General features: G+C 38.4%; 3 protein-coding genes across 5 annotated transcripts in view; all 3 read right to left on the bottom strand.

Annotated features, from left to right (window-relative positions):
• Window positions 1–365: 365 nt before the first annotated feature.
• On the bottom strand, window positions 366–7,168 carry LOC121414401 (protein D3-like). The gene is made up of 4 exons (XM_041607563.1): window positions 6,885–7,168; window positions 6,205–6,358; window positions 1,599–1,791; window positions 366–942 (listed from the first exon to the last, which is right to left on the bottom strand). The coding sequence occupies exons 2-4, from the start codon at window positions 6,334–6,336 to the stop codon at window positions 698–700; spliced, it is 570 nt and encodes a 189-aa protein (XP_041463497.1). The 5' UTR covers window positions 6,337–6,358; window positions 6,885–7,168; the 3' UTR covers window positions 366–697.
• Window positions 7,169–8,982: 1,814 nt separating this feature from the next.
• LOC121412768 (protein D3-like) lies at window positions 8,983–13,299 on the bottom strand. 3 transcript variants are annotated; one of them, XM_041605537.1, is made up of 4 exons: window positions 13,160–13,299; window positions 12,621–12,762; window positions 10,848–11,040; window positions 8,983–9,951 (listed from the first exon to the last, which is right to left on the bottom strand). In XM_041605537.1, the coding sequence occupies exons 2-4, from the start codon at window positions 12,750–12,752 to the stop codon at window positions 9,704–9,706; spliced, it is 573 nt and encodes a 190-aa protein (XP_041461471.1). In that variant the 5' UTR covers window positions 12,753–12,762; window positions 13,160–13,299; the 3' UTR covers window positions 8,983–9,703. The 3 variants fall into 3 exon arrangements, with proteins under 3 accessions (XP_041461471.1, XP_041461470.1, XP_041461472.1); XM_041605536.1 differs by having other exon boundaries at window positions 13,117–13,298; XM_041605538.1 differs by having other exon boundaries at window positions 13,228–13,292.
• Window positions 13,300–16,776: 3,477 nt separating this feature from the next.
• The window catches only part of LOC121414402 (DNA mismatch repair protein Mlh1-like), a 34,235-nt gene continuing 31,150 nt past the window's right edge, over window positions 16,777–19,861 (bottom strand). Inside the window, exon 19 of the mRNA XM_041607564.1 lies at window positions 16,777–18,547. Coding sequence (XP_041463498.1) covers window positions 18,374–18,547 — 174 coding nt within the window. The 3' untranslated portion in view covers window positions 16,777–18,373. The remainder of the gene's footprint in view (window positions 18,548–19,861) is intronic.

The raw sequence follows: 19,861 nt of genomic DNA on the forward strand, positions 1-19,861 counted from the left end.
CACGACCTTCACAATCATGCTTACTATTTGATGATTTTTATGTTAAAGAAAAAAAATAATAGTCAACAAATGTCTTTGAAATCTAATTCAAATTGTGAACTATGATAAACTTATATCTATCATGCACTATTCCTCACGCAATTTGAAGCTATGAAAAGCAATGAAAAACTAGTTTGCTTTAATAGTTCAATCTTAACAGAACTTGCCCTACTGCAGTTTGGCTTATCATAATTTATGCATACCTGATAAATCTGCTGGGGTGTTTCACAAAAGTAAGGTCATGCTTTAAGGACGATTCCACCCCCCCCCCCCGAAAAAAAAGTTGATTAGAGTAAAAAGAGAAATATCCAACAAGAATATCACTGAAAATTAAGTCATTGTAGGTGTTTAAGATTTTTTGCATTTACTTTATTTACGGTCACCGTACTATTTCTTCAGGGATCGTAGCTTGATCTTAAAGGGATCGTATTAGGGACCGTAGAGGGATAAAGGCGCTACTAGGTACAATGTCCCTTTATGCACCTTTTTGTTTTGTTTCCATCCATCGACTTCTCAGTTTGATACCTCTCCTTCATTTTTCCATTTTCTTCTACCATATTTTTGTTTTATCCTCTTTTTCTTACTTACTACTTGAAAGATTAGGGGTGGTACCCCGCCCCCAACCTGGAATGCCGCTCCAATAGAATTACCTAAATCGCTATTGATGAAAATCTAAATTCTTAGTTTTTGTTGCCGCATTCAACTCAGCCGTCTGCGTGGGGACATAGTCATCGTACTGAGCTTGGAAGAAGTTCCCTGCCACCGGGTCACCTAGGTTATTCTCAGCAGCATACCGCTTCAAGCAGAACTTTTTCCTTCTCTCTCGACTTCTTGGAAGATATGGCCCGTCAGGTTTAAATCCTGGCGGTTGTTTGAAGACAAAGAAGCAATATCGATGCAAGCCTGCACAAAATGACCGAAACAAAAATCGCTTTATACACAGTTATTACCTCGGTCATCTGGAGTGCGCGTCATCAAAAAAAAAAAAAAAAAAAAAAACACGACCCTCTCATTACAGGGCGACGGTCAATGAGATATGGTTAATTGAAAACAAACACAAAAACTGTGGTAAATAAGTAATATAACATTTTTCAATCTTATATACGACTTTTTACATTTTTTATAGTATCTGTAGTAGTGCATGTACATTCTTGACTCCCTGGGGAGTATTCCTATCACCCGCCCCTTCTCCTTTCCGTCATGTAAAACTTTTCACCAAAATACCCAGGCAATGAAATGAACCTGTTCCCCAGGAAAACATGGTTGATGTACTAATGGACAGTCCCAGTCTTAGACTACCCGTTCGATACGTCTACCACACTCCCTGGGGAATATTCCGGTAGCCCCTCCCCGTCATGCAATACTTTTCCCCCAAAGCACACATGGTATAAAGCCAACCTGTTCCCTCAGGAGCACCCGAGCCGATGTACTCAGAACGAACAGAGCCAATCTTAGAGTCCCCGTTTGATACATCTACCACACTCCCTGGGGAATATTCCGGTAGCCCCTTCCCGTCATGCAATACTTTTCCCCCAAAGAACTCATGGTATAAAACCAACCTGTTCCTTCGGGAGCACCCGAGCCGATGTACTCAGAACGAACAGTGCCAGTCTTAGAGTCCCCGTGTGATACGTCTGCCATCATAAAATGGTGTATCGCTCTCACCGCCTCTGGTGCATCCCAGTCTATCATAATGATAGTGTACAGGGCGCCCTCTTCAGATGGGAAGGTGATATGAGGCATGTCCTTTACCTAAAAGAAGTGAACATTATTTTGCGGAATGTCACTTATGTACAAAGTTCATAGGGATGGAGGATAGGTATGTATGTGTGATCACATTTTTACAGACCTGGGCCCCGTCTTACAAGGAGTTGCGATTGATCTGATCCACCTTAAAGGTCAAGTCCACCTCAGAAAAAATGTTGATTTGAATCAATAGAGAAAAATCAGACAAGCACAATGCTAAAAATTTCATCAAAATCGGATGTAAAATAAGAAAGTTATGACATTTCAAAGTTTCGCTTATTTTTAACAAAATAGTTATATGAACGAGCCAGTTACATCCAAATGAGAGAGTCGATGATGTCACTCACTCACTATTTCTTTTTTTTATTGTTTGAATTATACAATATTTCAATTTTTACGAATTTGACGATTAGGACGTCCTTGCCCTAGGCACAAAATATTCACATAATGGAATTCCACGTGTTCAGGGAGGAATGAAACTTCATTTCACATGACAATGACAAGAAAATCAATATATTTCATATAATAAAATACAAAAGAAATAGTGAGTGAGTGATGTCATCAGTTCCCTCATTTGCATACCGATCGAGATGTGCATATAACTGTTTTGTGAAATGAAGCGAAACTTTAAAATGTCATAACTTTCTTATTTTACATCCGATTTTGATGAAATTTTCAGTGTGGTGCTTGTTGAATTTTTCTCTTTTTATTCAAATCAAGTTTTTGTTGGGATGGACTTGTCCTTTAACTATGGAGATCCAGCAACGCCCACATCTAAAATGCGTATTAGTTCAAACTGTTTTCTAGGTATGATACTATGATCTACATTCATACATTCACTGTTTTCCTGTGAATTTGGTGGGTTCCCCTTTGTTTACAAAGGACACTTTGCAAATTTCCTGCAGAAAAAAACTGTGACACTGATGGATTTTTCTTTGTAAGACGGAACCTAGTTTTAATCAGAAGTTTAAAGGGGTGCATGGTCCAGGCTGAAAATATTTATATCTTGATACACAGAGTAGAATTCATTAAGCAAATAACTGAAAATTTCATCAAAATCGGATAAAGTTATTGAAGTTTAAAGTTTAGCAATATTTTGTGAAAACAGTCGTCATGAATATTCATTAGGCGAGCTGATGATGTCACATCTCCACTTTTCGTTTTCTTATGTTATTACATAAAATATTATTTTTTTCATTATTTCATACTTGTGTGAATAATATGTCTCCCTTATAATGAAATAAGTTGCAGCAATAAATATCTAAAGCACTAAATCAGTTGTCAATCCAATTTTTCTAGTTCTTGGAGGAAAAAAATTGAATAAACCTAATTTCATATAATAAAATACAAAAGAACAAGTGGAGGTGACATCATCAGTCCAACTAATGAATATTCATGACAACTGTTTTTACGAAATATTACTAAACTTTAACATTCAATAACTTTGCTATTTGTTGTCCGATTTTGACGAAATTTTCGGCATCTTGCTCAGTGAATTCGACTCTATTTATTAAGCTATACACTCCCCTCCAAAAGTTTGGGAACACCTGCCTTCAGTGAATGTTTTTTTCAAACTGATAGACTTTACTGAAGCTAAGCCTCATAGTACAGCTGTATTTTTGTCTTAAAGTGAAGGCTATACACCAGTGTACATTTTATCATTGATTCAAACAAATTAAAAGCTCTTAGGAGACATGCAGCTGCCAACTGCCAAGGTGGGCAGGCTACCAGTCAAGATGGCATTCTCTAAAAAATGCTAACTTCTTTTAACATTGTTCTGTTTGGGGTTCTATTCTGAAATATTTCCCATTATTTTGTGATGTCCTCAGAATTTGTTGCTCAGTATTGTTCATAAGACAGTTAATTTATGGAAATCTGCATCTTTATCCTGGAAAACTGACATCTGAACTTGACAAATTCCTAATCCTTTAAAGAAAATGCATGAAAGTGGAGTTGACATCAGTGCAATTCGAAATTCATGAACTCAAAAGTTATTGAGAGTTTTTTACACTTATTCCAGTGCACCTTCATTCATTTTGCCTATTCAGTTTTTCTTAGTCAGAAGTCAGTCACAAAATTAAAATGGCTAAGACAAGACAGCTTTCTTTGGAAACACATCAGTCAATTGTAGTTTTGAGGAAAGAAGGCTACTCGATGCGAGAAATAGCCAGGAAACTCAAGATCAGTATCCATGCTGTTCACTACAGCCTGAAATGCAAAGAGGCCACTGGGTCTAATAGGGACAGTAGACGAAGTGGTAGGCCAAAACAACATGTCCTGCTGAGATTAATACATTCGGGTGAGCAGTCTACGCAACCGTTGCCTGACTTGCCCACAGATTACAGCTGACCTCAACAACACCCGTGAGATGCCTGTATGTTCTTCAACTGTTAGAAGACGCGTCTCTGTGGAGCAGGGCTGATGGGCCATGTGGCTTCAAGGAAACCACTCCTCAAAGAAAAGAACTGGAAGATAAGGCTTGCTTGTGCTAGCAAGCATAAAGACTGGTCTTTGGAGCAGTGGCAGAAGGTTTTTTGGTGTGACGAATCAAAGTTCGAGGTGTTTGGCAGCAAGCGAAGTACCTATGTGAGACGGAGAAAGGGAGAAAAGATGCTACCCCAGTGCATCAAGCCAACTGTGAAACATGGTGGTGGTAACGTCATGGTTTGGGGTCGCTGTGGTGCAGGAAAGGTAGGTAGCTTGCACAGAGTAGAGGGTATCCTCAACGAGCACTGCTATCATTCAATCCTACAACGGAAGGCCATCCCTTCTGGGAAACGCCTGATCGGAGAAGGATTCGCTTTCCAGCTAGACAATGACCCAAAACACACGTCAAGTATATGCAAAGACTACTTGAAGAAAAAGGAAGAGAAACAAGTCCTGGAAATCATGGATTGGCCGCCCCAGTAACCAGTAAATAAATGAGTTTCCATGATCAAGAAAAAAAAACTGACGCCCTTTTGATTGTTATTGTGGTTATTTAAAAGAAATATATGATTTATTGTCTTTTACGTTTATACAATAAAATTTATTTAATTTTTTTCCATATCAGTGGAACACTGAGTATTGTTAAATTTTATTTTTGTGTCTGACTTCTGACTAGGAAAAGGAAAAATGAATGAAGTTGCACATGTATTAGTGTAAAAGCTCTGAATAACTGCAATAACTGCATGTTATAAAATAAGTTAGCATTTTGAGAGAATGCCATCTTGACTGGTAGCCAGCCATTTAAGAGTATAAATTTGTTTGAATCAATAACAAAATTTACACTGCAGTATAATATTCACTTTAAAACAAAAATTCAACTGTGCTATGAGCCCGAATATCAACAAAGTCTACCAAGTATATAGAAAAACACACACTGAATGCAGGTGTTCCCAAACTTTTGGAGGGGAGTGTAAATACTTTCAGCCTGGACCACCCCTTTAAGCTTGCATGTGGGACCGACCTCTGAAGTACACCACCCGATAGACTTGGCAAGGGGTCGAACCTCGAATCCCTACATCAATGTGTAACTTCCTCCTATATAACAACTACCAAGTTTTGGGTCCCGTCTTACAAAGTGTTGCGATTGATCCGATCAATCGTAACTATGGAAAACCAGCAATATCAACATCTAAAATACATGTTTGTTCAAAATATTTTCTAGAAATGATGTATATTCACACATTCACTGTTTTCTTGACAAATCAGTTTTTTTTCACTGGACATTGAGCAAATTTTCTAAAGAAAAATTATAACAATAATTTCAATATATTTGAGATCGATCGGATCAATCGTAACTCTTTGTAAGACGGAGCCCAGGGGAGCGTTTCATCAACATTTTTGTCCAGCAAGTTGTCAGATCTGACAACTTTTCTGGATTTTGATTGGCTGAGAGTCACTGTTACTATGGTAACTGTCGGATAAAACGTCTGACAAGTCCTTTCATGAAACGCTCCCCAGGTATATCTTGTGAGAGAATAATAACTTGAGGGACTGAGAGGAATTTTCATGATGATTGCGGGGTGGGGGGGGGGGGGGCTTCGGTGTGGGCTACCGTTGAAAGGACTTAATTACCCGAAGTATTACATTAGTAATTAAGACAGTTTCCATAACTAAACGCCGACTCGCTAAAAACAAAACAAAGAAAGCATCCTTGTCACTTTACTTTGAATGGTAATTGTCTGTAGGAATGTATAGATCCCTGATGAAAACTACCAGCAGTATTAAGGAAATTCTAGTATTCTAATCTAAATGCCCTCCAGACATTTTATCAGACGTGTATCAAAAATTGATTATTTACGTCTGAGACCGACATTTAACGTCACCATCCGGAAGACGTGACCAGGGCTCGAACCGTGAACCTCTGTTACTAAACATTTATCACAAGGCATATTTTATTTTTGTATTTTTATTATTATTCTTTGATAAACTTACCTGAGTTGGTGTAAGCTCGTTCCCAAAGTCACATGACACACCTGATGAGTAGACGACCTCGGCTCTGAGGGGCGGGGCCACGTCAATCACATCCGGTATAAGACCTGACTCAGCCCACTTTGGCGAGGCCATTTGTGATTAGCTAATGAAAATACTTGAACAAAAAAGGGGAAAGTAAACTTAAAATTATTCAAAAAAAAAGAGGCACGAATTTTCAGGTTAATAATATCCCATAATGGCTATAAAAATTACTTCTTCGTATATGGATTTTGAATATGCCTGCTCAGTACGCTTCGATATAATCATGTTTGCTCCGCCCCTGAAATAGATCCAATCTAGACCGGTAGGTAGCTCTAAATAGAGAACTGACATGACAACTGTATAGCCCATATCACAGGGAAGCGGCGGTGGATTTTTATGAGGGGGCAGCAAGATGACAATTTGACATTTTTTGACACATTTTTTCACAAATGAACACGTCCTCATTAACAAGAATAGATTCAGAATAACTGGACTTGGTCCTCTTTCTTAAATAATTTTCTCTCTTCCCGTTTCTTTTTATTTATTTTTACCAGGCTTGATTTTTATTTATTTTTTTGGGGGATCACTCCCCGTTCCTCCATTAGCACCACCCCTGGCCTATGGGGATGATTTCCTAATTAAAAAAATTGTTCCTTCACCTTTCACAAGAGATCCCGCAGAAGTCCCTGGACAGTCGACTAGTGGCTCCTCGGCACACAATCACACTATATTCATGTATATTCACCAACTCGAGTAAGACTCCATATATAGAAGTTTATATTGAATTGGGTTCAGACAGCGGTCAACGAGTGATGTCCACGTACATGTAATATATATTTCCTGAGGTTGAAAAATAATGGAAAGAAGTTTCAAATCCGACGTTTATCTTACTGAAACGCACGTTTAAAATGATGATCTTGTCCTCAAAAGTACTGCTACCATGCACAAATCGGTCTCGCCCTTACCGTATGTACATCACGTTCTTTTCTACATGTTCTATATATATCCATGACCATGATATCTTCATATTCAGTTCAGAAGTTGTTTACAAAGTAAACTAGTGACAGACAGGCCGGGTTGACACCAAGAAAGTTTGCTTGTGGAGGGGGGGGGGGCAATGCTAATGACGTCATATTCTTTTCTCAATAGAATTCCTATCATGAAGCTTCCCAAAAGGTCGCTTCCTTTCCTATAGCTTCCTATCTCCTGTTAAGAATTTTTTTCACAAAGTGAACTATTAACAGACAGGGATAACACCGAAAAAGTTTGCTTGTGGGGGGGGGGTAACGCTTCTTAAAGGTACTGACGTAATTTTTTCACAATAGGATTTACAGGAGTATCACGAACCTTCCCAAAATGTAGATCTCTTCCGTCCCTATAGTTTCCTATGTCCAGTTTAGAAGTATTTTTTTTACAAAGTTTACTAGAAATAGACAGGGGTAACACCGAGAAAGTTGGCTTGTGCGGGGCGGGGGGGGCAACGCTGCTTAAAGATACTGACGTCATATTTTTCTTCACAGTATAATTTACAGGAGTGTCATGAAGTGTCATAGCCTATAGGGCCCCGTCTTTACAAATTATTGCGATTGATCCGATCAATTACAACTATGGAAAGCCAGCAACGTCACCATCTGGAATGCCTGTTTGTTCAAAATATTTTCTAGACATGATTTAAAGTCACACATTCATCGTTTTCTTGAAAATTCAGAGTGCCTTTTTTTTCTTTCAAAGGATATTGTGCAAATTTCTTGGATAAACAAAAATTTATGACATCATTAGATACCATAAATAGACCCTTGCATAATTGTTGCTTAGGTTTTAAACAGTTAGTAGAGTTCTTTGCTATATTTTCCACCAAATGTACATACTATGAACAAATTCGTAGTCTATTGTTTATTTCAATCTTTGCCCTTCTTCAACCATTCCCTGTATCTGTTTGAACTCTGTCAACTTTACTCAAATCCTGAATCCGCTGAGTCAGACAGTTATTATTAATCAATCTTCATGAGTTTGTATATTCATGATAATCAGTAGTGATATATTTTGATACAGAGCCCACCCCCCCCCCCACTTCTCTTTCTCTCTTTCTCCCCCTCCTCATTTCCTTCTCTTCATCTCTCCTCCTCTCTTTATGTCTACAAATTTACACAAAGAAAAGACATACCTTTATACATGTTATGAGGCTGGTCAATCACATCATATAGCACGTATACTATATAGGGGGAAAAATCTCAATATAATATAGTTCACACCCTACATAATCATGAAAATAATAAATAAGAATGTACAATACACTGCACTTCAGACATTATCATATCGTAGTATTTTCTTTCACATGTGATATCTGAGCAAAGTCGGATTATTTCATGACATTATTCAAATCACTTTAAACTTATGCCGAATACAATGGCCAACTTATACTTATAACTTTAAACTTATACCGAATACAATGGCCAACATGATAGCATTGTTATTTGAATGCACGCTGTATTACATATATACGGAAATACATAAAAAAAATGAAAACTTAGAGATCTTAACGTTCATGCTCTGTCGGATTCTGAGGTAATAACACTGCACATTAATTTTTAATGTTATATTTGTGCTGCAATTTCCTAGAGGTATACATCGGGAAGACATGAATATATATCAAAATTAATTAATTAATTAATTTATTTATTTATTGTTTATTAGGCACTTCAGATATAAAAGTTTACTTGCCAGGTGAACGGGTTTATTTGAAATTATTGCAATGATGGTATTAAATGTTTTATTCAAGAAAGTTATAATGCTGTTCTACCAGCGAGGCGAGCCATGCTTTACATAAATTTGAGTATTAAAATAAGGATGCAAAAAGTTCCATTTTTAGAAGTCTTTGAGATGAATAGTCCAGTTCATTTAGTTCCATTCTGCTCATGATCAGAACTCAAATAGCAAGGTGGTGTGGGGTTTGATCATATTCAATGAGATAAGCACCAACTTTGATCTTTTGATTATTCATATAAATCGTCTGAATTGTGTTAGATCCTCTCGAAAGCGACAACACGTCCATCAGTGATTGATATCTCAAAATAATATTGGCCAAGTCGTGTGGTCCAGCGGTTAGAGCATTGGACTCATAATCGCAAGGTTGTGAGTTCGAATCCGGCCTACTCTGCCACCACTTTGATAAAAGGGCCCGAGAGTAACATCTGTCGTCTAGAAGGTCAGCCACTGTGACTGATTAATCTACACGTAAAATGTTTCCTAGGTAATTGGATATATACACCAGCTTGGCGTTTACCAGCAAAATGCTGTCCTGCCGAGTTCCAACGTGAGTTGCCATGAAACAAGAACAAACCAAGAACAAGTAGCCTACACTGTAATAGCATCGTGTAAATGCATTCAAAGTAGAAATGTTACAACAGCGAACAAAAAGGGGGCCATCAAAATTCCATGGGGGACACCCTCTGTCCCCTGTCCCTTAGGAAAGGTAGTGTCACTGTGAATAAAATTGAAAGTTCTGAGTGGTAGTTGCTGCTTCCAATTCAGCCTTCTGCTTCGGGACCCAGTCATCGTACTGAGCTTGGAAGAAGTTCCCTGCCACCGGGTCTCCTAGATCATTCTCTGCAGCATACCGCTTCAAGCAGAACTTGTACCGTCTCTCGCGGTTCCTTGGACGATACGGCTCGGCAGGTTTGAATCCCGGCGGTTGCTTGTAGATGAGGAAGCAATACCGATGTAAACCTGGAGAGGAAGATAATGCAGGAAATCTCGTTTCATTTTTCTTTTCTAAGTATTAAACTTTTTCCTCATTCCTCTCCTACACATTGATTGATAGCGAACAGTTGTCATCAGAGCCAGGGAGCGGAGCCAGAGTGTGCGATTCACAGGACCCTCATGATGGAAAACTGGAGGTTTTCGGTCCTTGCCTGATGATGCAACAGGGACATTGGTTACTGTATCTTAATATTTACAGGTGCTAGACCCACCATTCATATGTGCACTCAGAGCATAACCAGTTGCACTTTTCACGACCACTCTCTACCCTCTCAATCCCCTTCACCCCCCCCCAAAAAAAAAAGGTTACACTCCGTAATTCCGAAGTTCTTTATTCCGAAGGTTCGTAATTCCGAAACACGTAAATTGCCTATACCTCGATGTTCGTTCATCCGAAAACGGAAAAGGGTTCGTTAATCCGAACATTTGTGGCGTAATTCTGAGGGTTCGTTAATCCGAGAAGGAAATGAGCGGGGAAATGAGAGTCGTAATTCCGAAGGTTCGTTAGTCCGAAAACGAAATGAGGTTCATAATTCTGAAGGGTCGTTAATCCGAAATCGAAATGAGGTTCGTAAATCCGAAGGTTCTTTAGTCCGAAAACGAAATGAACAACGAACCTCATTTTGTTTTCGGATTAACGAACCTTCGGAATAACGAAGCTTCGGAATTACGAATGTATACGAAAAAAACATACACCAACCTGTTCCTGAACAGGAGCACCTGGTCCGATGAATGAAAGTACTAATCTTAGAGTCCCATTTCCGATACGTCTATCACACTACCTGGGGAATATTCCGGTCACCCATTCCCCTGAACCCGCCATGCAATACTTCTCTCCAAAACACACATGGTATAAAACCAACCTGTTCCTTCGGGAGCACCCGAGCCGATGTACTCAGAATGGACAGTGCCAGTCTTAGAGTCCCCGTTTGATACGTCTACCATCATAAAGTGATGGACCTCTCTCACCATCTCTGATGCATCCCAGTCCGTCATGATGATAGTGTAGAGGGCGCCCTCTTCAGATGGGAATGTAATATGGGGCTTGTCCTTTACCTATTTAGGTTCACATATAAAACAAAAATAATAATAATAAAACATATTCAGGATCAACATATTATTAGGTGTTTATAGGAAATGACTATCCCAACCTTTTCCTTTGTTTAAAAAAAAGGAAGTCAGCCCGGACGTCAGATCGATGTCCAAAAACTCCGGTGTTGATTTAACACCCGGGGGGGCACTTACGTTGACGAGTGGATACCATGCGCGACCAAAAAACACGTAAAAAGGATGTCTTTTTCACGATAGGGCACGTTACGTACGTAACGTGATAAGGGTGTCAAAAACACAAAAATAATGAAAAAAGGGTATCTATTTCGCGAGGAAAATTACGGGTTTAGGGTCGATTTTGCGGGGATGATGAAACAAAATTAAACTGTTTTAAAAAGGATGTCCTTTTCCCCCCAACACTACGTGTTTAGAGTCCGATTTGCGGGAGGTGTAGAAGGTGGGGTCGTACTAAGCCAAATAAGTTAAAGCCGACGACCGAAGGACCCGAAACAATAAAACATTCCTGTACTTGTTTAGGGGTTCATTTCAGGGAATATTTGCCAAGAGTATCGTTTTGTTTACAATACTTGTTAAGGGTAGGGTTTCACATACCAAGTCTTAATTGTTAAGGGGTGCATTTTCAGAATATGGAAATTACGTGTTTAGGGTGCTTTTCGAGACCCCATGGTCGCGCATGGTATCCACTCGTGAATGGAAGTGGCCCCCCGGGATTTAACACCAGCCCGGAATCTATATATGTCCACACCAGAGATAATACAGTTCGTTTGGGTCTAACACCAGAAAGGTGTTTATACAACATGAATCGGTTTGATTCCAAACTGGTGTTGTTTCAATGCTTCTCTGGTGTGGACATGCATATAGAGTCCGGGCTGGTGTTAAATTAACACCGGAGTTTTTGCAGTGTAGGTTTTAGTTTGTGATCTCATACCGGCAGTTGCCCCCTAGGTTGGGGTAATATTAATTCGATAAATGCGATAATTACATCTCAGTCCCCCCCCCCTCCGTTATTCAATTGAGGGGGAAATGACGTCGCTCAGTGATTCTTGCGCATTTCATCAACGCCCCCCCCCCTCACTGACTAAAATATTCTTCTTAAACATTATTTGGTTTAGTACCAGCATATATATCCATTCTCAGATACATTTCGCAAGGTTGGTATAGGAATTCAATGAAGAGGGTGTTTATTCTCATGATGGCTACCAGCATATTCATGAGATAATGGAACCAAGAATTCATGACTCAAAGTTTACAATTACACACGATGCCATGTTCATAATACAATCTAATCAAATACCCTACCACGACCAAGATACAGTAGAAAAGAGAATTCAAAGAGAAAAAGAGAGAAAATGAAAGGGGAAAGGGTCCAATATGATATCCTTAAATTAATATAATGTCTAAATACATTCCAAAATTAGGTTTTTATTGTAAAAAGACCAACTTTTTTTCTCACTCATGAATTTATGTCGAGTTTGCATACTTAAAATGTCTCACTACGCCAATGACATTGATAATAACTTTACAAGTTCCACAGATGGCCTAAACCACAGATGGCCTAAACTTACCTGAGTTGGTGTAAGCTCGTTCCCAAAGTCACATGATACGCCTGATGGGTAGACGACCTCGGCTCTGAGGGGCGGGGCCACGTCAATCACATCCGATACCACACCTAACTCCGCCCACTTTGGCGATGCCATTTGTAATTAGCTTTTTAAAAATTCGAAAGATAAGAGGAACTTAAACACTTCATAACAGATACTAATCATTATAAAGTTAATGTAACGTTTATAAGTATCCTAGGTTAATAAATACATTTCTTTAAACCCGTATTCATTCTAATTCAAAACATTGAAGTCATGATCCCGGTCATATTTCAAATTGAGTCATTATTCAAAGAAATGGTACAGAATTATACAATAAAACCTTCCTTCACGTCAGCCCCCCCCCCCCCACAAAAAAAAACAACTTGGGATGATATGATAATGACATGGTATATAATCTACACTAAGGTTAATAAATGGGGAAATTCACGTCAACATGTGCATTGCAATTAAAACTTACCTCTCTAAAGTTCAATCTGAAGAAATAAAGTAAAGTTTCTTACTTTAAACAACGATGAAATGACGATCTATTCCTCAAAAGTGAGTCAAATGCTCCACACACGGAACCTACCTCGTCCACAAATGTAGACCAAATCGTCTTCTATTCAATAATAGTCACCACCATGATGTAAGCGTTGCAAGTAGTTATATCAGCTCGCGGGGGTCAATCGTCCGCTTCCGAGGTGCGGGTACGTCCCAGTGCGTCCGAGTATAATAGCGGACCTGGGGATGCAGAGGTGGCGCTGTTTAAAGGACAATTCCACCCCAATAAAAACTTGATATGAATAAAAAGAGAAAAATTCAACAAGCATAACACTGAAAATTTCATCAAAATCGGATGTAAAATAAGAAAGCTATGGCATTTCAAAGTTTCGCGTATTTTCAACAAAATAGTTATGTGAACGAGCCAGTTACATCCAAATGAGAGAGTTGATGACATCACTCACTATTTCTTTTGTATTTTATTATATGAAATATGAAATATTATTTTCTCCTCATTGTCATGTGAAATGAAGTTTCATTCCTCGCTGAACACATGGAATTCCATCATTTTAACATTTTGTGCTTCAGGCAAGGAGGTCCTAATCGTCAAATTCATAAAAATTGAAATATTGTATAATTCAAACAATAAAAAACAAAAGAAATAGTGAGTGAGTGACATCATCGACTCTCTCATTTGGATGTAACTGGCTCGTTCATATAACTATTTTGTTGAAAATAAGCGAAACTTTGAAATGTCATAATGCGATTTTGATGAAATTTTCAGCATTGTGCTTGTCTGATTTTTTTTCTATTGATTCTAATCAACATTTTTCTGAGGTGGACTTGACCTTTAAAAAAGAATATCAAACAAGTCTGCCAAACATCGCAGTAATCAAGGTTTGAGAGGGCAGCCGTTTTCATGAGATAGGGAAAGTAAAGTGGGGCGGTCGGACGATTCCTCCGAAAGAATATAATTCGAAAATCCTTTTATTCAAAAGGGAACCATATCATGAATTATGAAATGATTAGAAGCTTGTAGTATTTGTTTAGGTTTCAAGGGGCAAACCATGTTCTTTGCTATTTATCCAACGATACTAGGCCCCATTATAAACATATTCATTATCTCCTTTTTATCTGATCAACTCTTCTTCATTTAATCTCACATACTTTTCTTAGCCCCTCCCCCTCTCTCTCTACCTATCCCAACTCCTTCACCAATTCCACCCCTTTCCATCATCTTCCCCTCTTCTGCCTTACCCCTTCCTTTTCTTCTTCCTCAACCCATGAACTCTCTTCCCCTTTCTCATTACTTTCCATTCCCTCGTTCTCTCTCTCTTCCTAATTCTCCCTTACCCCTCCCCACTTTTTCTTCCTCTCCTCCCTTAACCCAGTCTTTCCCCCTTCATACTCCTTTCCCTCCCTATCTACCACCCCTCTCCTCCTTCACCCCTCCCCTCTACCTCTTATCTCTCATTTCTTCCCCCTTCTCTCTTCCCTCCTCCCTTCACCTCGTTAATGGTACTCTTGGGGCATTGCAAGAAACTTGCGATCAATTGCAAGTCTATTTACATTCCCAAAATAGAGCATATGCCGTGTAACTAATTGTAAATTTGTGATCGATTGCTAATCTTCTCCATGAAATAAGGAGTGTAATCTGATTTGCTAAAGTTAAAAGTGATCAATCAATTGCAACAGAATATTTGGGATTGACTGCAAAAATTTCCTTGCAACACCCCCTCTGTCTCATTTCTTGCACACACGAACAATCATTTTCCTCTTCTCTTTATATTCTCTCATTGTCATTATCTTGTCATAGCTTACTTTCTATCAATTTCTTTAAAGTCTGATAAAATTGATCAAAATTTCCCTTGCATTTTTTCAATCCAACAATTATCATTACAGCTCAGTTTTTAACTATATCGAGGGGTAGCTTTTCGATAGAAGACTGTCCGGCGGTTAAGTGAATGGAATTAACTAATTAGGAAATAAATGAACATAGTTTGTATATATATTTGTGTGTCTGTGTAAATTAAAAGGAAAACTGTATTTTACATACCTCTTAAATCTTATACAAAAGAGGAAACAAAACTCAGTGTTAACACATACAAAGTTTTTTGCTTTTTATTTTCCTTTGTACATTTATAAAAGTTCATACAAAATTGTGCAGCTGACATCACTATGCATATTTCAATAAAAATTTGGTGCTTAGAAATACTAGAATATGACTTTAAGCCATTCTTTAGTACTATATGATAGACTACTTGGCACAAACCTTGATATTTCCAACCTCTGATCTTTAAGGTGTTGTGGCTCAGTGGATAAGTCTTCGGACTTTGAACCACATGGTCCGGGGTTCAAGTCCCGCTGCAGCACTAGCTCGACCAAGGTGGAGTAAATGGGTACCCGGTAGGAAGGAATTCCTTGAATGCTCGATGCCCGATCAGGGTAGCCGTGCTAAAGCCAGCGTAATAGTATGCAGCGATTGGAAACACTTGTATTAAGCGCTATATAAATGTTGCATATTATTATCAATAAGTTACGGTTTCAATTTCTCATGCAAGGCTTACCCTGTGGAAATCATTTCCAGAGTTTTAAAACCCAGATATCAGCAACCACCTTGTAAAATGAAGACCTACCTGAATGCAACTTTTGAGAAACATTAATTTCATTACCTGTAATTGTTAAAATTTGAGCCTGTACTGTATTTCTTGCTGTTGTTGTTGATTTGCTCTGAAGGACCATGAACATCAAACTAAGATGGCAAATGCTTTATACAAATATCATGTACTACTGTTATCAACTAAGAATCACAATCTTTTTTTTATCTCAGATGTGTTGGAAATATATCTATTCCTTTAACCAATTGAAGTTACAGTAATCATGGTCTTCTCCAAAAGGAGCCCAAATTGCAAAATTTCAACCATTTTGGGAGATATTTTCACTATCCCTATAATTCAGGAATATACATGCGGTACACATGACTATGAGAATGAGATAGTCAATAGCCATGTCAAGTAGTGAAATAGATGTGATTTTTAATGGATCAGACAGATTTAAGTTGAGAAATTCGAAATTTTCCCACATGAGAGATGTCACCTTACAATGACCAAATCAAACCATGAAATAGAAATGCTATATTGAATCTGAGTATACATGTAGTACTATGCTCTTTACACCAAGTGAGCACTTTCCATTTTCTCATTTATCAGACAACTGTACAAACAATCTCTACATTGAGGGCAGCATAACAACTGTGTAATACATTGGTATCAAGGCACATAAATGTGTGCAATACATGTCAATTTTCTGAGAACTGCCGTTTGACTGTGATTTCCGAGTAACTTGATAAAAGTTATACAGGTTTACAAACACAGGACACTGACTGAAGATACAGCTTCAAAGTTCTTGTAAACATCTCTCTAAGGTTTGGTCTAGACTGACCATTGGAGGAATTTAAGCATCTCCTGCAAATTTCTTAGGAGAAAGTAGGTTACACTGAAAATACATCAGGGCACCTGATGTCTTACAAATCATTGTGATTGATCCGATCAATCGCAACTATGGATGGCCAGCAACGACAACATATAAAATGCTTGTTTGTTCAAAAAAATTATAGAATGTATATCGATAAATTCATTGATTTCTTGACAATTTGGTTAAGTTTCCTTTGTTTACAAAGGACATTTTGATTGTGTACATCCTGGCTTGCGCTCATCTGGTACTGGTATCACTCTACATGTACCCATCACACACCTAACAGGATTTGGAGACCGTGCCTTTTCTTCTATTGCTCCACGTCTTTGGAACTCCCTCGCTTCTTCTTTTTGTGAAACTGACAGTATAGATCTCTTTCAACCATCTCTCAAAACTCACTTATTTCGGCAGATGTGTAGTGATTAACTTATTGGATGAGCCTGTGCCTATGAATGTTTTTAACAGATACATGGCGCAATATGAATGCTGTAGATCATCATCATCATTTTATAAATTTCCTGTAGAAGAAACACATGACACTGATGGATTTCTATAAAGTTGATTGGATCGATTGAAACTCTTTGTAATATGGGGCCAAGAAGTTCTTGTCAGCATCTTTTTTAAGGACTTTGTAAAGGTATCATAGATCCAAAGATAATAGCATCTCCTGCAAATCTCTTGCTGTGAAAAGTCCGGGTAGATCAAAGACTTTGTACAGGTCTAGTAGATGAGCCACCTGCAGGATGCTAGCATCTCCTGCAAATCTCTTGGGTGGTAGCAAGGTTGACAGAACATACATCAGAAGTTATTATTAACATATCATATTCAAAGACTTTGAAAAATGTCTAAAAGAGTGGCTATCTAGATGGTAATAGTATCTCCCGCAACCTGGTAAGAGGAACCAGGCTAGACTGAAGTTACATCTTTAAAGTTCTTGTTAACATCTCTCAAAGACTTTGTAAATGTCTGATAGATGGCTATGGCTACCAGGATGATGCTATCATCTGCTGCAAATCTCTTGCAAATAGTCAGGGTAAATCAAACATAATCAGAAGATCCTGCTAACATCTTTCAAAGACTTAAAAAGGTCTGGTAGATTGGCTGGTGGGAGGATACGAGCATCTCCTGCAGGTCTTTAGGAGATCATTGTGTAGGACCTCTGGGTTTCAGAACTCCTTCTTTCCTAGTGTTGTACGCCATTGGAACCAGCTCCCTGACAGTGTAACACCTGCTTCTTCTCTGGAACAGTTTAAGAGGCAACTGGACGGGATTACGCTGCACCAGGCTTAGATGGAAAAGGAGTTAGTTTTTACTTGCACAAGGAGCACTTTTACCTAATATGTACATACACCTTTAACCTCATAAGCATATTACTGAGGTTTGGCAATGCAGCATGGCACAATAGTTTTTCAGCACTGCACAAAGTATGAAAATACTCTACCCAGAGGTCTGTACTACACCCGGAAGAATAAGAAGATGGCATACTGAAGTTACACTGCCAAAGTTTTGAATAACATTTTCCAAAGACTTTGTAGAGGTCCAATAGATTGGCTATGTGGAGGGCACTAGCTCCTCAAGCAAACCTGGTAAGAGGAATCAGGCTAAAATAAAGTTAGTTACATCATCAAAGTTCTTGTTAACATCTCGCAGGTATTTGTAAAAGTCCAGTATATTGACCATCGGGAGGATAATAGCATCCACTGAAAACCTCATATAAAGAGGAATCAGGCTAGACTGATGTTAAGTCCTCAAAGTTCCTGTTAACATCTCTCAAATACTTTATAAAGGTCCGGAAGATTAGCCACCTGGAGGATGCTAGCATCTCCTGCAAATCTCTTGGGTGGTAGCAGGGTAGACTTGAGGGCGGGATAGATGACAAACTCAATGGTCCATCTCCAGTTGTAAGAAGGCATATCAGCATCTGAGCTTGAGCCCTGGATAGATTACAATAAAATGGCATATCTTGGTATAAATGGTTATAACTTGCAACATGAATGCCCTAAAACAAATGTTGAAATACTCTATGATGTGCTTTTATGATAACAATAACTGCATTAATATAGCACTTTTCCAGAGGATAAAAAAAATCTGTTTTTTCCCTTGCTTTATTAACTCAAGCTGCCATTCAACTCAGGCGCACAGAACACTCTAGGAATTTCTTCCCACCAGGTTACCATTCACCTCACCTGGGTTGAGTGCAGCACAATGTGAGTACATTTCATGCTGAAGAATAAAAATATCACGATGGAAATTTGAACACATGACCTTCTATTGAAAAAAACAAAAATCAAAACCAATAGACCACAATGCGCCCTCAGCATATATAGAGCTTTACAAGAACATTACAAAAATATGCTTTTAGATTAAGAGATATTACAGGTGAACATGACTATAAGTCACTTGACAGCCATTCTACTAGTTTGGACTGCAATGAATATGAGACTAAACTTCATATTTCATAGAACAAAATTATAATGCAAAGTAAACTTTAAGTATCTATACAAAAGCAAATTTTGTAATGTTAGTGAAAACTGTCTATAGAGGCCATCCAAAGTAGACAAGAAAAGAGGTCTTTATGAGAAGGTGGTCTTTATGGACAAGTTCTTCCAACACAGAAATCAATCCACAATGTGCTGCACTCAACCCAGGTGAGGTAAAAGGGTACACTGCAGGAATTTCTTCCTTGAAATGCTTGAGTGCATAACAGTAGCTCAGTAAAAATCCACGGTAATAAGCCAGTTCGTAGTTCCTTTCTGCGCATGATCAAAAGAGTCTACGCATGATCAGAGGAAGGTCATTTGTACTTGGTGACATGGTGGTTTAAATTCTAATGAGATAAGCACCAACTCTGATGTCTTGATTATTCATATATTCTTTTGAATAGTGGTTTTCATTTACATCCACAAAAACAACATTGCGTCCACGAACGACTGGTATTTCACAGTTTGCCAAGTACATTGTGTAACATGCTATGATATGCGTTCAAAGAAGGAATGCAACAAATACCTTCATAAAGTGTTCATTGGTGTGCTTTTCTAGTCACCTGGTCTATTCAATTTCTTCATCCTGCTATGTAAGGCAAGCTTACGTAATATCTTGCTTTGATATTTGCCTATCATAATGAAAGAAATGAAAGGTCATTTGACCAAAATTGTCCATGAAGTATCTACGAACTGGTCTATTATGCTGCATTTACTATAGAGGGTTTAGAGACTTCTTATGAAGAGGTACGAGGCACTCTAAAGCAA

The sequence above is a fragment of the Lytechinus variegatus genome, chromosome 4 (genome assembly GCF_018143015.1).
Source record: "Lytechinus variegatus isolate NC3 chromosome 4, Lvar_3.0, whole genome shotgun sequence".
NCBI lineage: Eukaryota > Metazoa > Echinodermata > Echinoidea > Temnopleuroida > Toxopneustidae > Lytechinus > Lytechinus variegatus.

Coding starts and splice junctions, on each gene's coding strand:
- LOC121414401 (XM_041607563.1), bottom strand. CDS start 6,336: ATGGCCTCGCCAAAGTGGGCTGAGTCAGGTCTTATACCGGATGTGATT. Junction 1,792..6,204: donor ACGAGCTTACACCAACTCAG/GTAAGTTTATCA, acceptor CACTTCTTTTAG/GTAAAGGACATGCCTCATAT. Junction 943..1,598: donor GGGTGCTCCCGAAGGAACAG/GTTGGTTTTATA, acceptor CATTTTGTGCAG/GCTTGCATCGATATTGCTTC.
- LOC121412768 (XM_041605537.1), bottom strand. CDS start 12,752: ATGGCATCGCCAAAGTGGGCGGAGTTAGGTGTGGTATCGGATGTGATT. Junction 11,041..12,620: donor ACGAGCTTACACCAACTCAG/GTAAGTTTAGGC, acceptor GAACCTAAATAG/GTAAAGGACAAGCCCCATAT. Junction 9,952..10,847: donor GGGTGCTCCCGAAGGAACAG/GTTGGTTTTATA, acceptor CTTCCTCTCCAG/GTTTACATCGGTATTGCTTC.